At 41.0% G+C, this 19,567-nt stretch overlaps 2 protein-coding genes across 2 annotated transcripts in view; one reads left to right on the top strand and one right to left on the bottom strand.

Moving 5' to 3' along the window:
- LOC133551686 (fibroblast growth factor 1-like) overlaps positions 1 to 19,567 on the top strand; it is an 819,097-nt gene that overhangs the window by 92,382 nt on the left and 707,148 nt on the right. The gene's annotated exons all lie outside the window — the stretch shown is intronic.
- Positions 6,201 to 19,567, bottom strand: part of LOC133551683 (BTB/POZ domain-containing protein KCTD16-like) — a 214,704-nt gene continuing 201,337 nt past the window's right edge. Inside the window, exon 2 of the mRNA XM_061898654.1 lies at positions 6,201 to 13,644. Within this exon, the coding sequence (XP_061754638.1) occupies positions 13,181 to 13,644 (464 nt within the window). The 3' untranslated portion in view covers positions 6,201 to 13,180. The remainder of the gene's footprint in view (positions 13,645 to 19,567) is intronic.

The raw sequence follows: 19,567 nt of genomic DNA, 5'->3' as shown, positions 1-19,567 counted from the left end.
GGCTTCTGGTCGAGGTTCCCCGGGAATCCAAGCAACCGTTTTGTTTCTGGGCCTCTCTTTTGGAAATATAAGAAAAAAACAAGGATCTGGGGGGTTTGATGGAACAAGTTCTGGCCTTAGGTCACATGGAAAACACATCACTTGTCACTCTGTATGTCAAATGATTGTCCGCATTGGGGAAAGATTTGTTCTGTTGCTCTTAGAGATGTCATACGTTGTACAAAAGTCGTGTCTACAAGGCCACCGGGTGTCAGTGTGGTTGACAGCGCTCCCTTCGCATGTGAAATATTCTCAGTATTTATCAGACGTTCCAACACCAGACAAACACATTTGAAAACGTCATTGTACAACTGAAAAGCTACTGCAATGGAATGTGTTGCCTGTTGAATAGTTTTACATTGACATTCAGTTCCTTTCAAAAAATACTTCACATACTTTGCAATAAAAGGATGATTAGAATAGTCAGAAGACTAAAAACCATATTGATCCGAATATAAGACGATACTGTACAGTACAGTATCTCTGCCTGAGACCCAGTGGCCACCACAGTGGACAGGAAAACGGAACAAATAAGTGTGCTAAGAAATAGTGGCCTACATAGGATGCTGGTTCTCAGGGGGATATCCTCTTTTTCAATACTATTTTTAACAATTTGTAAAATAATATAAATAAGTGAAAAAAAAATTATATATATATATACACACATATATCTCTTAGCTGATGGACAACTTTTGATGACTTATGTTGTTTTTGTAGCTTGCCAAAAACCTTACAGTCACTTTTTTCCCTAATTGTGCGTTTTTGTTAAATGAGAGTAGCAGGCAGAAAAGCTCTGACTTGCCTGCTGCATTTATAAATCTCAAGACTCCTGAATGCAGGAAGGGGAAAAAAAAAATACAAGTCTTGTTTTGGGACCATTACAGTATGCGGCGGATTGTAGAATGAAATACAGCATTGTAAAGTCCCTCCAGGATTTTGCAGGATTTCTTTGGGATTATTGCGGAGGTTTTTACAGAAAGTCGTGGAAAAAGTCGCTGCGTTTCGAGGGATTTTTTTTTTCCAGTGACATTGAATCAACTTGTGTTTTTCTGAATTTATCATTTTTTTTAAAGTCTACCTTGTAATGTAAGTTCAAAAAACACAAGATTTCAACAGAAATTGGAAAACAAATAGTGTATTGATGTTTCACTTGACAGACTTAGAAGTAGAAGCATATACTCAGAGTTTATTGTTAAATTACTGTTTTATAATAGGCAGCAGCACCCCACGCGACCCTAAAAGGGACAAGCGGTAGAAAATGGATGGATGGACGGATAATTTGTAACAATTGATGACAATTACAGTAAGAAACACAACCAAAGTCTTCCTTGTTGTCCACACGTTGCAGACATTCTCCGTGTATGTTTTACGCTTGAAAGTGTTTGTCCGTTTTTAAACATTCATTTAAGGTCCGACACGTTAGGAACATTTGTTAACTATCGAGAGCCATCCATAGTGCTAATTTGCATTGGTAAATGTGAGATGAAGATAGATTATCACTTCAACATCTCTAACATGTAGATGATGCCTCTTTGCTAGGTCGGCATTGCAAATGAAAATATGTTCTTCACTCTGGATAAATAAAATGAAATAAAATATGAACAAGCACATAAATGTTTATACACTACTTTACCCAGAAGGCTTAGCGCCGTAGAAAGCAACAGGATGTAGCCTTGTATTGTGCCGTTATATCAATAAAGAGTTGACATATTGATACATGTTGTTGTTCCTGCTTTGTCCAAAGAAGAGACTAACACGTTTGTTGTGTTTTTTCGCGTGCCACTAAGACACTAATTCTATTGCTTAACCTTCGTCTTGTGTTATGGTCGGCACCGACCCGTTTTACTTTTTAAATGCATAAAACAACCACATAAATGTATTTTTTGCATTAAGGCTTTTTGACTTTGTCAGGAACTTTTATTTCAACAAAATAAAACCTTAGTTTTTTTTTCACTAAATTATAAAATGCTCTGGTTGAAATTATTACCTTGGTGTTGTAAAGGTCGGTTTTGACCCAGTTCCAAAAATAAGATTATCAAGCAATAATTAGAGCCAAAAGTGAACACTGAAAGCCAGCTCCTCTACCAATCATGTGAGCTTGAGGGGATTCTCATTTTACCTTGTTATCCAGTACAAAAACAAACAGACACAGGCAATTCCAGACATGTGAGGTCAATTCAGTATAAAATTATTAAAATAAAAAAATAAATAAAAATAGTTTATTTAAGAGATGTGTTCTAATACCCCTGAGTAATAGTCAGGTAACACAATAACCTTTTATTTATTTATACGATTCTCTTGAGGTTCATTTTACCATTTTTTTTATTGAAATCGAGGGGTATACTGACAAATAAAAAGCCCAATGGCACACACCAAAAATATTAAAACCAATATTTTAATGGATAGGGAAGCCTAAGAAGGTAACCAGGAGATGAGACACAAAGTGGATGATAGATAATTGTTTCTAGTGTATTTCACAGCTGATTAAAGACATGGGTCAAAACTGACCCATTAACATAAGAGATGGTAAGAGAAAGCTAACACAAGAGGACGGTTAAAATAACACGAATTTGTCAACAGGTGCGGGGAAGTCTCGGGCATTGGACAAAGTAGTTAGGCTGTGCATAATTCGCAGGGATTGGTAAAATTTGAATGGATTGACCCAAAATCCTGGAGGGGTTGATTGTGCTTGATCTGCCTCTAAAAAAAATCCCTTGACAGTCCTGTGTGTATGTTACATTTGGGCAAGACTTTGGACTGTGGCTAACTTCAATACACTAAGTAATGAGGTTTCAGTTGTGGAAAATGGTTGTTTATTTATATCACTGCTGTGAAGGTTTTGTATCTGAGATGATTCCATTTCTGGCTTTTAGGATCCATTGTGACTATTGACACCCTCATATTCACCACCTCTACTCTACAGGTTGAAGGTCCAAATCAAGAGATCTGTCCTCGTTTAGTCGACACTATTCTCTTTATTGCACAAGTGTGTTATGTAGTGATTGTTTTTGTCCATGTTTAGGAATATCTTTCATTAGGTATTTCCACTGCATTTTGTGTTAGTTATTATTAAAGGTTATGTAAAAATATTGTATTTTTTTTTTTTAGTATTGAGGTGTTGGAATTGAATGCAAATAAGGTTCGTCTGTGGAGGGGTTCCACACTCTTGGTGCCTTTCTTGTTCTGTGCATTAAACTAAATTGAACAAGACCGCCTGAAGCCAAAACGAGCTGAGGAGCGCCTCACACGCCGACGTGTTTTCTTGTTTGTATTAACACCTCGGATGGTCCCTTCGCGTTGTCATTGGAAACGATTCGTCAGAGCCCGTCTGGCGTCCCCTCAAGCCAGGAATGGCCTTTCTATCACCGCCATTATAACACAAGCTAATACCTGTAAAATGAATTTGTATGCGCGCGTTGGACATAACCTGCTTGGCTAGGAATGAGTTCTAATAACGTACAAGTTGTGTTTGAAATGACAAACCATCGAAATTAAAAGGCATTTGTTTAATGCTGTGCACTGCAAAGCAACACATGGACGTCGTCTCGACATGTAATTACGTCGACGTAGAATGAGCCTCAAACTACCATAAATGCACCAATTAACTATGTTCTTTGAAGGCAAATAACCGCCGGGATCTTTAATTAGCAGGTTAGTAAATATTAGCATTAATGCCTTTGGCTGTAGGCCACCTCCTGGTGTAGTTTCAAATGTCCATACATCCATCCATCTTCTTCTGCTTATCCGAGGTCGGGTCGCGGGGGCAGCAGCCTAAGCAGGGAAACCCAGACTTCCCTCTCCCCAGCCACTTCGTCTAGCTCTTCCCGGGGGATCCCGAGGCGTTCCCAGACCAGCCGGGAGACATAGTCTTCCCAACGTGTCCTTGGTCTTCCCCGTAGCCTCCTACCGGTTGGACGTGCCCTAAACCTCCCTAGAGAAGCGTTTGGGTGGCATCCTGACCAGATGCTTGAACCACCTCATCTGGCTCCTCACGATGTGGAGGAGCAGCGGCTTTACTTTGAGTTCCTCCCGGTTGACAGAGCTTCTCACCCTATCTCTAAGGGAGAGCCTCGCCACCAGGCGGAGGAAACTCATTTCGGCTGCTTGTACCCGTGATCTTATCCTTTCAGTCATGACCCAAAGCTCATGACCATAGGTGAGGATGGGAACGTAGATCGACCGGTAAATTGAGAGCTTTGCCTTCCGGCTCAGCTCCTTCTTCACCACAACGGATCGGTACAACGTCAGCATTACTGAAGACGCCGCACCGATCCGCCTGTCGATCTCACGATCCACTCTTCCCCCACTCGTAAACAAGACTCCTAGGTACTTGAACTCCTCCACTTGGGGCAGAGTCTCCTCCCCAACCCGGAGATGGCATTCCACCCTTTTCCGGGCGAGAAACATGGATTCGGATTTGGAGATGCTGATTCTCATTCCGATCGCTTCACACTCGGCTGCGAACCGATCCAGTGAGAGCTGAAGATCCTGGCCAGATGAAACCATCAGGACCACATCATCTGCAAAAAGCAGAGACCTAATCCCGCGGCCACCAAACCGGAACCCCACAACGCCTTGACTGCGCCTAGAAATTCTGTCCATAAAAGTTATGAACGGAATCGGTGACAAAGGGCAGCCTTGGCGGAGTCCAGTTTCAAATGTTCTCAACAAAATTGCAGTAGCCGAATTTGAAGCATCCACCAAATGTATCTTGCTCTGTATGTGCTATAATAATGTTGCTACTCGGCTGTTTGCGGGACTCCTGCTCTCATGTTGTGTACAATGAACTCAGCGGAGGTATTAAAGCTGCCCAAGCAGTTTGTCCTTGCCATTACAACACCTCCAATACAATATCGATATTGGAGCCTCGAGTAAGGGCCAATACTGATTTTGATCCGATCGATATCAGCAAGAATCCTACATACTATTATTATTTTGTAGTTTGGAATGTTAGAAATGGTTTAATCAAGTGAATATACTGAAACAGAAAACGATGGTAGGTATGAATACCGCTAACCTATGAATTATCAATTGTCTGGAATAAGTTTATGTGGCCTTCAAATTGAAGTGGAGTGGTAATTGCTTCTTTGGTGACACGTTAATTCATTAGGTTAAGCTTATAATGCACTAAGCTGAATGATACGGTTGGGAGTGTTAATGGATCATTTGTAATACAAAGTCTCCAAGACAGAAGTGTATGTGTAAATATTATATAATGTATAAAATTTAATTATTTGATGCTTGTTTATATTGACACATGTGCTGCTGTAGACTTTGACAATATTCAATGTAGGACACTTATCACGTATGTCTAACTTGTGTGCTATTGTGTGCTTAGCTGATGTGTAGCTGCTAATAGACAACAGTAGAAGTCCCCAAACTGCGGCCTGCCAAGCTCTTTAAAACTAAGGAAGAGTAAATGCAGATATAAATGGTGCTCTATGTAAAGTTGTGTATGGGTGTCTTTATTACATTATCTACTAATGTATTGTAAATCTTGTTTGCTATATTATTGCAAAGACTTTCAAAATGGCCACTTAATTCTTATTATATTTGCTGTCACCGAGTTTTGAGCAAATCAATGCAGTTCAGTAAAAAAAAAAAAAGTATATATATATATATATATATATATATATATATATATATATATATATATATATATATATATATATATATATATATATATATATATATATATATGTACTGTAAGTATGTATATAAATATGTGTATGTGTAAACATGTGTAATATATATTGTACTGTAATATATATACATTTATATATATATGTATATATATATATATATATATACATATATAAACATACATATATATATAAACATACATATCTATATATATATATATATATACATACATATACATATGTGTGTGTGTATATATACATACATACATACACATTTATATGTATATGTATGTATATATATATATATATATATATATGTATGTGTGTGTGTATATAGTACTGTACATATATATACACATATATTGTACATATATGTATGTATGTAATATATATTGTACTGTACACATATATATATACATATATATACATATATACACAGTATACATATATATATATATATATATGTATATATATATATATATATATACATATATACGGTACATATATATGTGCATGTATGTATATAATGTATGTATGTATATCCGTATATATGTATTTATGTATATTATACTGTATATACAGTATACATGTATGTGTATGTATGTTTACAATGTACAGTATGTTTGTATATGTATAGATATGTATGTATGTATATATATTATATATGCAGTGTATATATATATTTTATACACAGTGTATGTATGTATGTACGTACGTACGTACGTACGTGTATGTATGTATATGTACGTTCTGTATGTGTAGCCATGTTTAACTTTTATGGCTATGACTTCATTTTGCCTAAATGTCTCCGTATAATGACCAATTGATCTGTTATCACAACAAGTTACAACTTTGAGCATGTTTTGAAGGTTTTAAACTTCATGTAAGTTTTCACTTTTGTTTGCTTATAACAAGTTTTTTTTGTGACTTTATTGACAACCTCTGTCATTACGAGGCACCAGAAGGCTTCCGAGCATGAAAACTTTTTTTGTGGCAGATTGATCTGTTGTTGTTGGGATTATAGGGTTGTGGTTGTATCTCATTTCCGTTTATGGCCAAGGAAGCTGTTTTCATTTTGAGTGCAGAATACATATCCAGGAAGGGAGGGGAAGGATGCATTTACTGTCTGTCAGTGTGCGTTGAAATATTGTCAAAACTTAAAAAATAAATTAAATAAAAATTTAAACATGGTGTCTAAGAACCGGTGATATCCATTTGAATATCAGTGAAAAAACAGCAGCGTCCAGCCTGACAGAGACACTTTTACTACTTGCTCCTATTTCATCATGGCATATTTATGTGATATTTTAGAGGTGTGTATTTTATATTTCCTTCATGAAGCAACGTAAAATACTACAAGGTTAGGGCGACATCAATCAGTAAGTGTCGTATACAATAAATCTGAATGTTATGTACAAAGAGTATCATATATTTAATATGGTTTGATTTATGGTGTTTATTTACATATCTAATAAGTCTTAATGGCAACTGAGAAAGAATGAAACCGAGTTAGGAAAATAAGTGATAACCATGCCATTTGAGCGATAATCATGAAATCTAAGCGATAATGGTCATAAATCAATATCCACACATATAAGGTCTTTAGGTAGAAAAATATGATACATTTAAATTTTAACGATTGCATTGGCTTTTAAAAAATAAATAAATAAGAGTCTCAAGTATCTTATTCTCAACAGTATATTGTTATATTTACTAAATGCTTTGATTATATAGTTTAACTGCTTGATAAATACATAGAAAGTTAATTAAAGGTCCAAAATCTAACCTTGATGCTGAAAATTAGACTTTTTAAAAGTGCTTTTAGTAATTCGTAAAAATGCTATCGTGTTTGTCAGTTAGCTTGAATGCTAACCAGCTGTGTTTGTTCATGACCTGTGTATGTCTCCACAAAGCCCTATGGCGTGCTTTATCCACGTTTTATAACTATACTGTGACTCTGAACGTCTTAGATGCCATATATCAAATAAAACGACGCAACCTTAAAGAGTGGGATACCAACATTAGCAATACTAGCATAGCTATTTTAGCCACAGCGCTTACATTACACCCACATTATAAAAGCATCAACATGATAGGTTAGAATATTCACTGAAAAAAAAAAAAATGTACATCTCTCGCGTCTATAGTTGACTGACAGATTGTTGGCAGAGCGCCAAGGTTTATTTTTAGATGTTTAGCGAAGCATGTGGTATTACAAAGTGGTCGTTTTTGGTTTATAATTACCTGACACATGAATCGTGATGAATTGGCGGAGTTGCACAATCCACAGTGTTGAATGTCTTAAAATGTGTTTTGTGGCAATTCCAACTTTGACCACAGCATCAGTTGCTATGTAGAGTGGCACTTTCCATCATTTTCAGCAGACTGGATTGCAAAATGATTAATACCCTCTTCCTCTCATGGGGGATCCACCCAGAAATGGGGTCATATGAGCCCGCTCCAGACAATATTACTGATAGAGCATCTTTTAAAGTAATTCATAATAATGTTTTTATAAAATAAACAACGATGCGCAAAAGGGCAGCTCTAAAAACATATTCAATGGCTGCTTTTGTTTTTATTTTGTAACTTTATCGTGGTTATTTTGTCCAGGGGAGCACGGAGATAAATGTAAATTGTGGAGCTTATTGGGAACGGGTGAAATACTTGCTCTGGCTGGCTTCTTTAATAACTGTAGTGATAACAAGAACCCCATTCCAGCGCTGTCACCGGAGCCCTTAGTCAATAACTATTGAACATGTTGTCAGTGGTCAGAACAGTGGAGAACATCCGGATAAATGTGCGCTTGGGGAAGCCAGCAGAAGTTGCATCCTGTCTAAAGTGTTGCTTGCACAAGTGTGCTTTTATGGCTTCATGAATATTCACAGTGTTTATTTGCACGGGTGATCATGTAATAAACACGTGTAGTATAAAGTGAAACATTTGTGTGGGTGTGCTCCATCACAAGCTTTCTTTTTATTTATTTTTTTATTGAGCCTTTGTATTTTCTCTCTGTAATTTGACCATCAAAACCTTCGCTTTATTGCCCATCTCAGAAATGGCTCCGCAGAAGCCAAAGCAATTCCCAGCAATGTGATTCACTCGGGGGTGCGTCTTTTGCACTCCAACTCATATTAGAGAAGGGGCGGGGGTATTAATTTGGGCTTTGATGAAATTGTCGTGATTCCAATCCTTCTGATGAAAATGAATTTAAAAAATCTCAATGTACCCTAGCAGTACTATTCATAGTAAGACCACTATGGAGATTTATACGTGACCCGGAGGCCTCATAGTTTCCCACTTTGCTGACTTGCTGCACACAACAGGGTGAATATTACTTTCCACCTGATGGCTATTAAACCCCAAAGTGGCCTGCATTGAGATTTGTCACACAGTTCAGTCACCCACTGTCACTTTACAGTGTTTTGCCAAATTTGGTATGCACCTTTAGCAAACTGACAAGCAGGTGTGTGTCAAATTTGAGCAAGATTGGTTGATAAACATGGCTTTGCACAGGCAAGGAGTGGGACTTGACCAACCATCCATCCATTAATTTTTTTCTTAAAGACTTCCCTCTCCCCAGCCAATTTGTCCAGCTCCTCCCGAGGGATCCTGAGGCGTTTCGAGGCCAGCCGGGAGACATAGTCTTCCCAACGTGTCCTGGGTCTTCCCCGTGGCCTTCTGACGGTCGGACGTGCCCTAAACACCTCCCTAGGGAGGCGTTCGGGTGGAATCCTGACCAGATGCCCGAACCACCTTATCTGGCTCCTCTCGATGTGGAGGAGTAGCGGTTTTACTTTGAACTCCTCCGGATGACAGAGCTTCTCACCCTATCTCTAAGGGAGAGCCCCGCCACCCGGCGGAGGAAACTCATTTCGGCCGCCTGTACCCGTGATCTTGTCCTTTCGGTCATAACCCAAAGTCAATGACCATAAGTGAGGATGGGAACGGAGATTGCCTTCTGGCTCAGCTCCTTCTTCATCACAACGGATCGATACAGCGTCCGCTTTACTGAAGACGCCGCACCAATCCACCTGTCGATCTCATCCAATCAACTCTTCCCTCACTCGTGAACAAGACTCCGAATACTCGAACTCCTCCATATGGGGCACGATCTGTTCCCCAACCCGAAGATGGCACTCCACCCTTTTCGAGAACCATGGACGAGGACTTGGAGGTGCTGATTCTCATCCGAGTCGCTTCACACTCGGCTGTGAACCATTCCAGAGAGAGCTGAAGATGGTGGTCAGATGATGCCATCATCTGCAAAAAGCAGAGACCTAATCCTGCAGCCACCAAACCGGATTCCCTTAACGCCCTGACTGCGCTTAGAAATTATGTCCATAGAAGTTATGAACAGAATCGGTGACAAAGTGCAGCTTTGGGGGAGTCCAACCCTGGCTGGAAACGGGTCTGACTTACTGCCGGCAATGCGAACTAAGCTCTGACACTGATCATACAGGGACCGGACCGCCACAATCAGACAGTCCATACCCCATACTCTCTAAGCACTCCCGAGGGACAAGGTCTAATGCTTTCTTCAAGTCTACAAAGCACATGTAGACTGGTTGGGCACACTTCAATGCACCCTCAAGGACCCTGCCGAGAGTATAGAACTGGTCTACAGTTCCACGACCAGGAAGAAAACCACACTGCTCCTCCTGAATTTGAGGTTCGACTATCCAGCATAGCCTCCTCTTAAGTATACCTGAATAGACCTTACCAGGAAGGCTGAGGAGTGTGATCCCACGATAGTTGGAGCACACCCTCCAGTTCCTCTTCTTAAAGCAAGGAACCACCATCTCGGTCTGCCAATCCAAAGGTACAGCCCCCGATGTTCAAACGATGTTGCAGAGTCTTGTCAACCAAGACAGCCTCAAAGCATCGACAGCCTTAAGGAACTCCAGGCGGATCTTATCCACCCCTGGGGCCTTGTCACCGAGTAGCTTTTTAACTCCCTCTGCAACCTCAGCCCCATAAATAGGAGAACCCACCCCAGATACTCCAGGAACTGCTTGGTCCTAGGAGGACGTGTTGGTGGGATTGAGGAGGTCTTTGAAGTATTCCCTCCACCAATCCACATCATCCGCAGTCGAGGTCAGTGGCACACCATCCTTACGCTACACAGTGTTGATAGTGTACTGCTTCCCCCTCCTGAGGCGGCGGATGGTGGTCCAGAATCGCTTCGAAGCCGCCCGGAAGTTGTTTTCCATGGCTTCCCCGAACTCCTCCCATGTCCGAGTTTTTGCCTCCGCAACCGCTAAAGCCGCATACGCATTGGCCTGTCAGTACTCGTCCCTTGCCTCCAGAGTCCCATGAGTCAAAAGAACCCAATAGGACTCTGTCTTCAGCTTGACGGCATCCCTCACCACGGGTTCTAGGACAAAGACGATCACGGAACTGCGGCTAATGGTGTCCTGGTGCCAAGTGCACCTATGGACACCCTTATGTTTGAACATTGTGTTCGTTAGGGAAGAAATGGACGTTATGTGACGAGCACAATAGTCCAATAACAATACACCACTCGGGTTTAGATCCGGGCGGCCATTCTTTCTTATTACGTCCCTCCAGGTTTCATTGTCGTTGCCAATATGAGCAGTGAAGTCACCCAGCAGAACAACTGAATCCCCCGGAGGCGCACTCTCCAGTACTCCCTCGAGGGAATCCAAAAAGGGTGGGTACTCTTGAGACTTCACCACTTGGCCTTATTAGTTCACCATTGATCATTTGTCTAAAATGAATACAACTTTGAGGGTATCTGTGTATGGTTGTAGTATTTTCTTTATGTGTTATTGTATTATGTGCTTGGATGGTACCTTGCCTGTTTGAATTGATACGGTAGCAACTCCCAATAATAACTGTGCTGTGCATTTGTTACATCTTGACTTCTTACACTTCTGGGTCTCATTTGCTAGTATTATATAGTAGACGTTCCGTGCTGTTTTTATTCTAAGATTTTCAATGGCACTAGTGTATAGTGTGTTGCCTAGTCAGAGAGTAGTCTTTGCCATTAAGTTGAATATAGTCTTTTTTTCTTCCCTCAAATGTGTTTATAGTGTCAGTGTTGCACTTATTACACACCAGCTGTAATGTGTATCTTAGTTGGTGTTGAAATTGAAATTCCCATGTAAAATCGCCAATGCTAATCAGTAGCACCTCTTTGAATTGAATGTCAATTAGCACCTAGCTAGCCAATTTTGAAAAGTGGGGCCTTATTGTGTGTCTGTGTTTTCTATTAGGCACACAGGTTTGTTGGCTTTGAAAATTGTAACATAACATTGAGGCAGTCCGACTGAGTCCACTCTGGTCTCTGAGGGCTACTTGGCTGATTGTTTCTCGCCAAGTGTTTAAAACCGGACGTGACACCGTGTGTGCAGTATTGAAATCTAGCACTGTTTGATTTTACGTGAATCGATACCCGGTCGAACCGATCATTGCGTATAAAAGTACTGAATTTAGTTCCCATCTCTAAATATGCTGGCTTACTGTTGTTTTTTTTCAACCTTTATGGGATCCCCGAGACATTTTGGTCCAGTGTGTTTGCCATGTTGGCGATGTTTAATTAATTTAGGTGGAATTTTCCAAAGTACATATTACCATTGTTCCCAAATGGCAAGACTAGACCAAAAACGACACATATGTTTCTGGGGACTAAAAAAACCCAAAACAAAGAACATTTATTTTGACATAAACTCATTTCAATTTGGACTACAGCTTACGGCACGCAGCAACATATAATAAAACCAGTGGAGCTATATAAACATGCTGGCCCTTTAAAAGTAAAATCCCCCAAATATAATTAATATTGTATGTGCATATTTCAGGCTGGAGTAATCCTAAAATATTCATGTGTTTTGAATATTAATACTACTGTTTTGGGGATTATTGTGAGTAACCTTTTAGGACCTCTTAAGCGTTAATCAATTATTTAGTTAATAATATGTGGAATATGTAGGATTAATTTATTCTTTAGTAGTTTACATTTTTTTTGCTGCTATCGCTCTTTTTCCAGAAATTACTTTTTTCAGGTTTCTGAGTAGCTGGTTAGAGCGCCACCTGTCCGTTCGGCATGACTTGGACATCCTCCACACTCCCTTTCAATAGGACACAGATTGTTTTTCACTCAAATGTACTGCATTTTTTTGGGCGGCCTTAAGGGAAATGATGATGTATCCGTTTCCTTTCTCCGAGTATCACCGCCGTCTCTTGTTTGATCAGTCTTCTCGCCCGCGTCCTCTCGTAAATTATTCAAAGCTGCGAATCGTTGAGCAAGATAGCGCACACAATGAAGAGTGGGCGGGAGGTAAATGCAGGAACACACACGCACGCACACACACACACACACACACACACTACATACACTACGTCAATAAGAGAACTCTTGTGTGTAGCTGTTCAACCTACTGGCATAAAGGTGAGTGAGTGAGTTTAATTATCTCCATCTTTGTTGTCTCGAGGAACAAAATTGTAAACAGATCCTTGGCCCTCAAGGGGGAGTTTCAGAGGCGATATTTCCTCAACAAGTCCGCCTGCCACATGTACTTCCTCTCGGGAAACCTCTCGGGGATCTTGATCTTGCGGAAGTCCTGAATGCACTTTTGCAGTTCTTCCTCCACCGTCAGCTTCTCTTTGGGTAACCTCTTCTTGCAGGTGTTGCTATCGCGCGAGCTCGACGTCAGCGTGCGCAGCAGATCGCTTTTCCGCCGCTGTTCCGACTGCTGCAGCCTGGCGACCGGGCCCTTTTTCAGCGGCCTGTCCAGGGTTTGGATGTTAGCGTGGGGGTGCGGCTGGCGGCTGACCGGGCCGCAGATGACCGTCCCCTGCGGCGAGCCGGCCTCGGACTGGCTCTCCGAGCTGGAGGTAGAGAGCTCGTTGAAGGAGGTGCCGCTCTCGCCGTCGCCTTCGCCCTTGTGGTTCTTGCAGCAGCAGTCGCAGGGAGGGGACGACCAACGTGATGAACCACCTGGAGAGAGAACAAAAAGAAGACATTAATGGTCTACAAACTGGACATTTTAATCAGTAGAAGCAAGCCTTTAAATACACCCCCCATTAGACCAGTTGATCTGCCGTCTCTTTTCTGCCCTGCCCCCCGCTCCTGCGTGTAGAGGTTATAAGGTGACCACAGATGTAGAGCTAGCTGTTTAAAGTCACGACCTGGGGTGGACCACTCATCTGTGCATCAGTTGTGGACGTCTCTGCGCTTGTCACACTTGGGTGAAGTCTTGTCTGGGTTTCGTCTGGTTTCATGTTGTTTCGTCATTTTCTGTTTTATTTTGAAATGCTGACTCTCCCTCTCATTTCAGATCACCTGCCCTTCTTCCTGTATCACTGGTCTGACGTCCTTCCTTATTGCCTGATTGTGCCCACACTTGTCACCCTCCCTCATATGTGTAAATGTCTCAACCTTCTGTCCTGTGCCAGAGTGTTTCGTATCTTCTTGTGCATACCGCCAGCGTTCCTTTGCCACAGTCTTGTCTACAGCCATTGCCACGTTTTTGTACTTTTTGATCCACAACAGATTCTTTGTTTGTAAACTTTGGTCAGGCTTGTTAGCTTCCTAGCATCGCCTCCGTTGGAGCGCTTTTTGTTATATTTGGTATATTCTGGAAATGTTGCACCTTTTTCCCTCTGCAGCCCGAGCGTTTCGAATTATTGATATGTTTGTTAGTTTAGAGGTCAGCTTAGTTCTGTTTTTGATAGCCTGTTTTGTTTTTCCCGTTTTGGTCCACTTCACTTGTCCGAATAAATATCTGTTTCCGAAATCCTCCATCTGTGTCCAGAGTCCTATCCGGGTTGTGACAGCGCTGCTGACTTGTCTCCACTCAAGATGATCCCCTGCTGGCCCCACTATGGACTGGACTCTAACACCATTAACTAGATCCACTTGGCGTCCATTGTACCGGGCGCCCAGGGGTGACGGTACCCACATCTGCGGTCTCCTCCAAGGTTTCTCATTGTATCCCATTGGGTTGAGTTTTTTCTTGCCCTGATGTGGGATCTGAGCCAAGGATGTCGTTGTGGCTTGTGGAGCCCTTTGAGACACTTGTGATATATAAATACACTTAGATTGATAGAATGATGGTCTAACATTAAAATGTGTCACCACTGCCTGGCTATTCAACTTGCGACTCGGGGTCAAATCCGTCTTTGGCCTCCGAGTTCAGTTCAAAACTTCCTAAAAATCCCTAAAACCTCTTAAGTGTTCCTGTTGTGTAGAGGAACTTAGACCACGAAACACCTTATAGAGCCTTGCATTGACATTTTTACATTGCTAGCAAACATACTGGGGTCCAAACTGAGGCGTTCCTCTAAGTCCTCTCCTTTCTGGCATTATATTTAGTTTTCATAATGTAGCGAAGGTTTTTGCTGTCTGTTGACATTTGTTCAATATCTTTAGTTTCACTAGTGGTGTTCCTCACCGTTCTATCGTAAGTCCTCTCTTTTTCATCATTTGAGCTTTTCAAGTGGTGGCCTGCGAGTATGGTTCCAACTGTGACGCTCGGGTCGCATGACGGCAATTAGTGGCATATTCCCAAGATGCAGACGATCGCGGAAGCAATGTGCAGGTAAAAGTATCTAATGTAGCTCAAAAGCAAACACAGATGATTGCACCAAAGCATAGGGAGGGCTATGCGAAAACAAAACTAAAACTGAGAGGTGCGAAACAACAAAACGGAATGCTGGAATCCAGCAAAACTCACGTCAGGAGGAAAGAGCATCCACATGAATGATTAGTATATCCAAATATAATCCCGAAAAAGAATGATGGCTCACACCCAACTTAAATAGTCTTGATCACTAAAAGAAAACAGCTGAGGGGATAAGTGCTTAACGGCGTTTGTAAAGTAGTCATGAAAAAAAAGCAACACAGCAGGAAGTGCCACCAAAATAAGAGCGCAGGACAGGAACCCGTACTAAACACAGAAGAACACCAACAAAACCCAACATAAAGGCACGGACTGGTGTGACACAAATAACTTGTGAGACTCACATTTTTGCAGCAGATTCTTAAAAACACTAGAGTGCCAAGATGATCTTTGACAAGCGAGCAAGGTACTTAAAAAGTGCTCCTGGAACTCGGACAAAATAAATAGACCAAAATCAAATGTCTGCTGTGGAGGATGCTGGTTTTTCAAAATATACAAACAAAGACTAATAGTGAAGAGAGAAATCCAGTTTGTAGCTTTCTGGATTTGTGGCCTGCAGCACAATTGACATGAATATCTCTGCCCCCACATAATAAAATAAATAAAGCCATCTTATGAATACGCTGGGGATGTGCATCTAACAACAACTCACAGGTCAGTTTGATTAGGATTCTTAAGGTGACAATTCGATTCGGAATCGATTCTTGTTTCAACACGTTTCTGAATTCACACTGATTGCAATATATTAGTTGGTATACAAATTATGATAAAGCTGCTCTTGGCTGGGGGAGCACGGTGGAACAGGGGTTAGTGCATGTGCCTCACAATACAAAGGTCCTGAGTAGTCCTGAGTTCAATTTCGGGTTCGGGATCTTTCTGTGTGGAGTTTGCATGTTCTCCCCGTGAATGCGTGGGTTTCCTCCGGGTACTCCGGCTTCCTCCCACCTCCAAAGACATGCACCTGGGGATAGGTTGATTGGCAACACTAAATTGGCCCTAGTGTGTGAATGTGAGTGTGAATGTTGTCTGTCTATCTGTGTTGGCCCTGTGATGAGGTGGCGACTTGTCCAGGGTGTATCCTGCCTTCCGCCCGAATGCAGCTGAGAGGCTCCAGCACCCCCCCGCGACCCCAAAAGGGACAAGCGGTAGAAATTGGATGGATGGAATGGATGCTCTTGGCTGTTGACATAATGCGTATACAAGCAGTCTTTCCAAAAAGGGATTCTTCAAGATTATGAATCAATTCAGAATTGCAACAAGAATCATGGTTTGGATACTAGTCCTTTTTAGGCCTGGTAAAAAAACTACAAAGGAAAAACAGCAGGCTTTGTTACATGTCTTAAAATAAGGCCAACAATCCGTCAGTAAGCTTCAAACATAGGAGCTGTCAGTTTAGTTTTATTCTTCTTCGGTGAATAAGCTGACCGAGCATGATGTCGCTGTTAATATGTGAGCTTTGTTAATGTTTGTGTCCTCCTGTCCCACTTTAATGTTACGTTGTTCTCTTATGTCAGGGCTCTCAAGCCGCATCCAGCTCTTTAGTGCCGCCCTAGTGGCTCCCTGGAGCATTTTTTAAAAAAGGATTCAAAATGGAAAAAGATGGGGGAAAATGTTTTTTTTTTGTTTCAGCATGTTTTTTTTGTTGGAGGGCAAACATGACGCAAACCTTCTCAATGGCTAAAAAAGCCCACTGTTTAATATGTTTGTGTGTATGCTTCACTGATCAGAGTATTTGTTGAACATCGTTTTGTCCTACTAATTTTGGGGGTTATTGAACATACCTTAGTGTGGACTGTGACACAACAGTTTGTTTACATGTAAAATCTTCCAGTCCTCTTTGTCTCATTTTGTCCACCAAAAGTTTCATGCTGTGCGTGAATGCACAAAGGTGATCTTTGTTTTTTGTAATTGAATTGTGTGTAATGCTGATCAGGCATATTTGGTCAGTGCGTGACTGCAAGCTAAACAATGCTAACATGCTATTTAGGCTAGCTGTATGTACATATTGCATCATTATGCCTCATTTGTTATTAATTGATATTAATTGTATCCTCTTTGTATATAATTTAGTTTTGCATGTCCCATGACACATTTCAGATAGTTGTTTGTGTTCCATGTTGTTCCAGACCACAGCAAACATTACCCAGCTTGCAAATTATTGTAATAAATCTCTTAAAAGAAGACAGCCTGTTGTTTCCTTTTAACTTGGACACACACATATACCTTTGGCTATTTCGAGCAAGTAATTTCCAGGAGTTATCTCACCCTATGAGTAGCCTCTGATTTACTAATGGTTTTATTGTTGTAAAAATCTGTAGCATAAATATTACATAAACATTTCTGTCTACGAAGATTTGCTTCTGCTTGCGGCAAAGTCATTTTGATAGTAGGCTATTATAGCAAATATAGACACTTATCCATGTGTTTCCTTCATTATAAGACTTATATATACACGGCTTTTCATTTTTTGCGGCTCCAGACATGTTTTGGGTTGCTATTACACTCAAAATAAGGCTGCAAAAATTAATTACATTGAAAAAATATTTGATTTATATTCTGTTGCTTTAAATAATTGTTATTGTAACTAATAAGCCATGTGTCTCCTTCATTATAAGACTTATATATTCAGACGCATGTTCGTCAAACTAATAATAATAATAACTACTATAGCAGCCGCAACATTAATACGGCCACAACGACAACTCTTGCTGACCTACTGCCCTCGGTAATGGCACCATTCCCAAAATATGTGGGCTCTATTGATAACCTCACTAACAACTTTAACGACGCCCTGCGCGAAACCATTGATAACATAGCACCGCTAAAGTTAAAAAAGGCTCCAAAAAAGCGTACCCCGTGGTTTACAGAAGAAACTAGAGCTCAGAAATTATTATGTAGAAAGCTGGAACGCAAATGGCGGACTAAACTTGAGGTGCACCATCAAGCATGGAGTGATGGTTTAATAACTTATAAACGCATGCTTACCTTAGCTAAAGCTAAATATTACTCAAATCTCAACCACTGTAATAAAAACGATCCTAAATTTTTGTTTAGTACGGTAGCATCGCTAACCCAACAAGGGACCCCCTCCAGTAGCTCCACCCACTCAGCTGATGACTTTATGCAATTCTTTAGTAAGAAAATTGAAGTCATTAGAAAGGAGATTAAAGACAATGCGTCCCAGCTACAACTGGGTTCTATTAACACTGACACGATTGTATATACGGCGGATACCGCCCTCCAAAATAGTTTCTCTCGTTTTGAGGAAATAACATTAGAGGAATTGTTACAACGTGTAAATGGAATAAAACAGACAACATGTTTACTTGACCCTCTTCCTGGGAAACTGATCAAGGAGCTCTTTGTATTATTAGGTCCATCAGTGCTAAATATTATAAACTTATCACTCTCCTCGGGCACTGTTCCCCTAGCATTCAAAAAAGCGGTTATTCATCCTCTTCTTAAAAGACCTAACCTCGATCCTGACCTCATGGTAAACTACCGACCGGTGTCTCACCTTCCCTTTATTTCAAAAATCCTCGAAAAAATTGTTGCGGAGCAGTTAAATGGACACTTAGCGTCTAACAATCTATGTGAAACCTTTCAATCCGGTTTCGGGGCAAATCACTCGACGGAGACAGCCCTCGCAAAAATGACTAATGATCTATTGCTAACGATGGATTCTGATGCGTCATCTATGTTGCTGCTCCTCGATCTTAGCGCTGCGTTCGATACCGTCGATCATAATATTTTTTTAGAACGTATCAAAACACGAATTGGCACGTCAGACTTAGCCCTGTCTTGGTTCAACTCTTATCTTACTGATAGGATGCAGTGTGTCTCCCATAACAATGTGACCTCGGACTACGTTAAGGCAACGTGTGGAGTTCCCCAGGGTTCGGTCCTTGGCCCTGCACTCTTCAGCATCTCCATGCTGCCGCTAGGTGACATCATACGCAAATACGGTGTTAGCTTTCACTGTTATGCTGATGACACCCAACTCTACATGCCCCTAAAGCTGACCAACACGCCGGATTGTAGTCAGCTGGAGGCGTGTCTTAATGAAATTAAACAATGGATGTCCGCTAACTTTTTGCAACTCAACGCCAGAAAAACGGAAATGTTGATTATCGGTCCTGCTAGACACCGAACTCTATTTAATAATACAACTCTATCATTTGACAACCAAACAATTAAACAAGGCGACACGGTAAAGAATCTGGGTATTATCTTTGACCC

Source organism: Nerophis ophidion, linkage group LG04 (assembly GCF_033978795.1).
Source record: "Nerophis ophidion isolate RoL-2023_Sa linkage group LG04, RoL_Noph_v1.0, whole genome shotgun sequence".
NCBI classification, from domain to species: domain Eukaryota; kingdom Metazoa; phylum Chordata; class Actinopteri; order Syngnathiformes; family Syngnathidae; genus Nerophis; species Nerophis ophidion.
The sequence above is the reverse complement of the archived record's forward strand: the minus strand, read 5'-3'. Positions and strand labels throughout refer to the sequence as shown.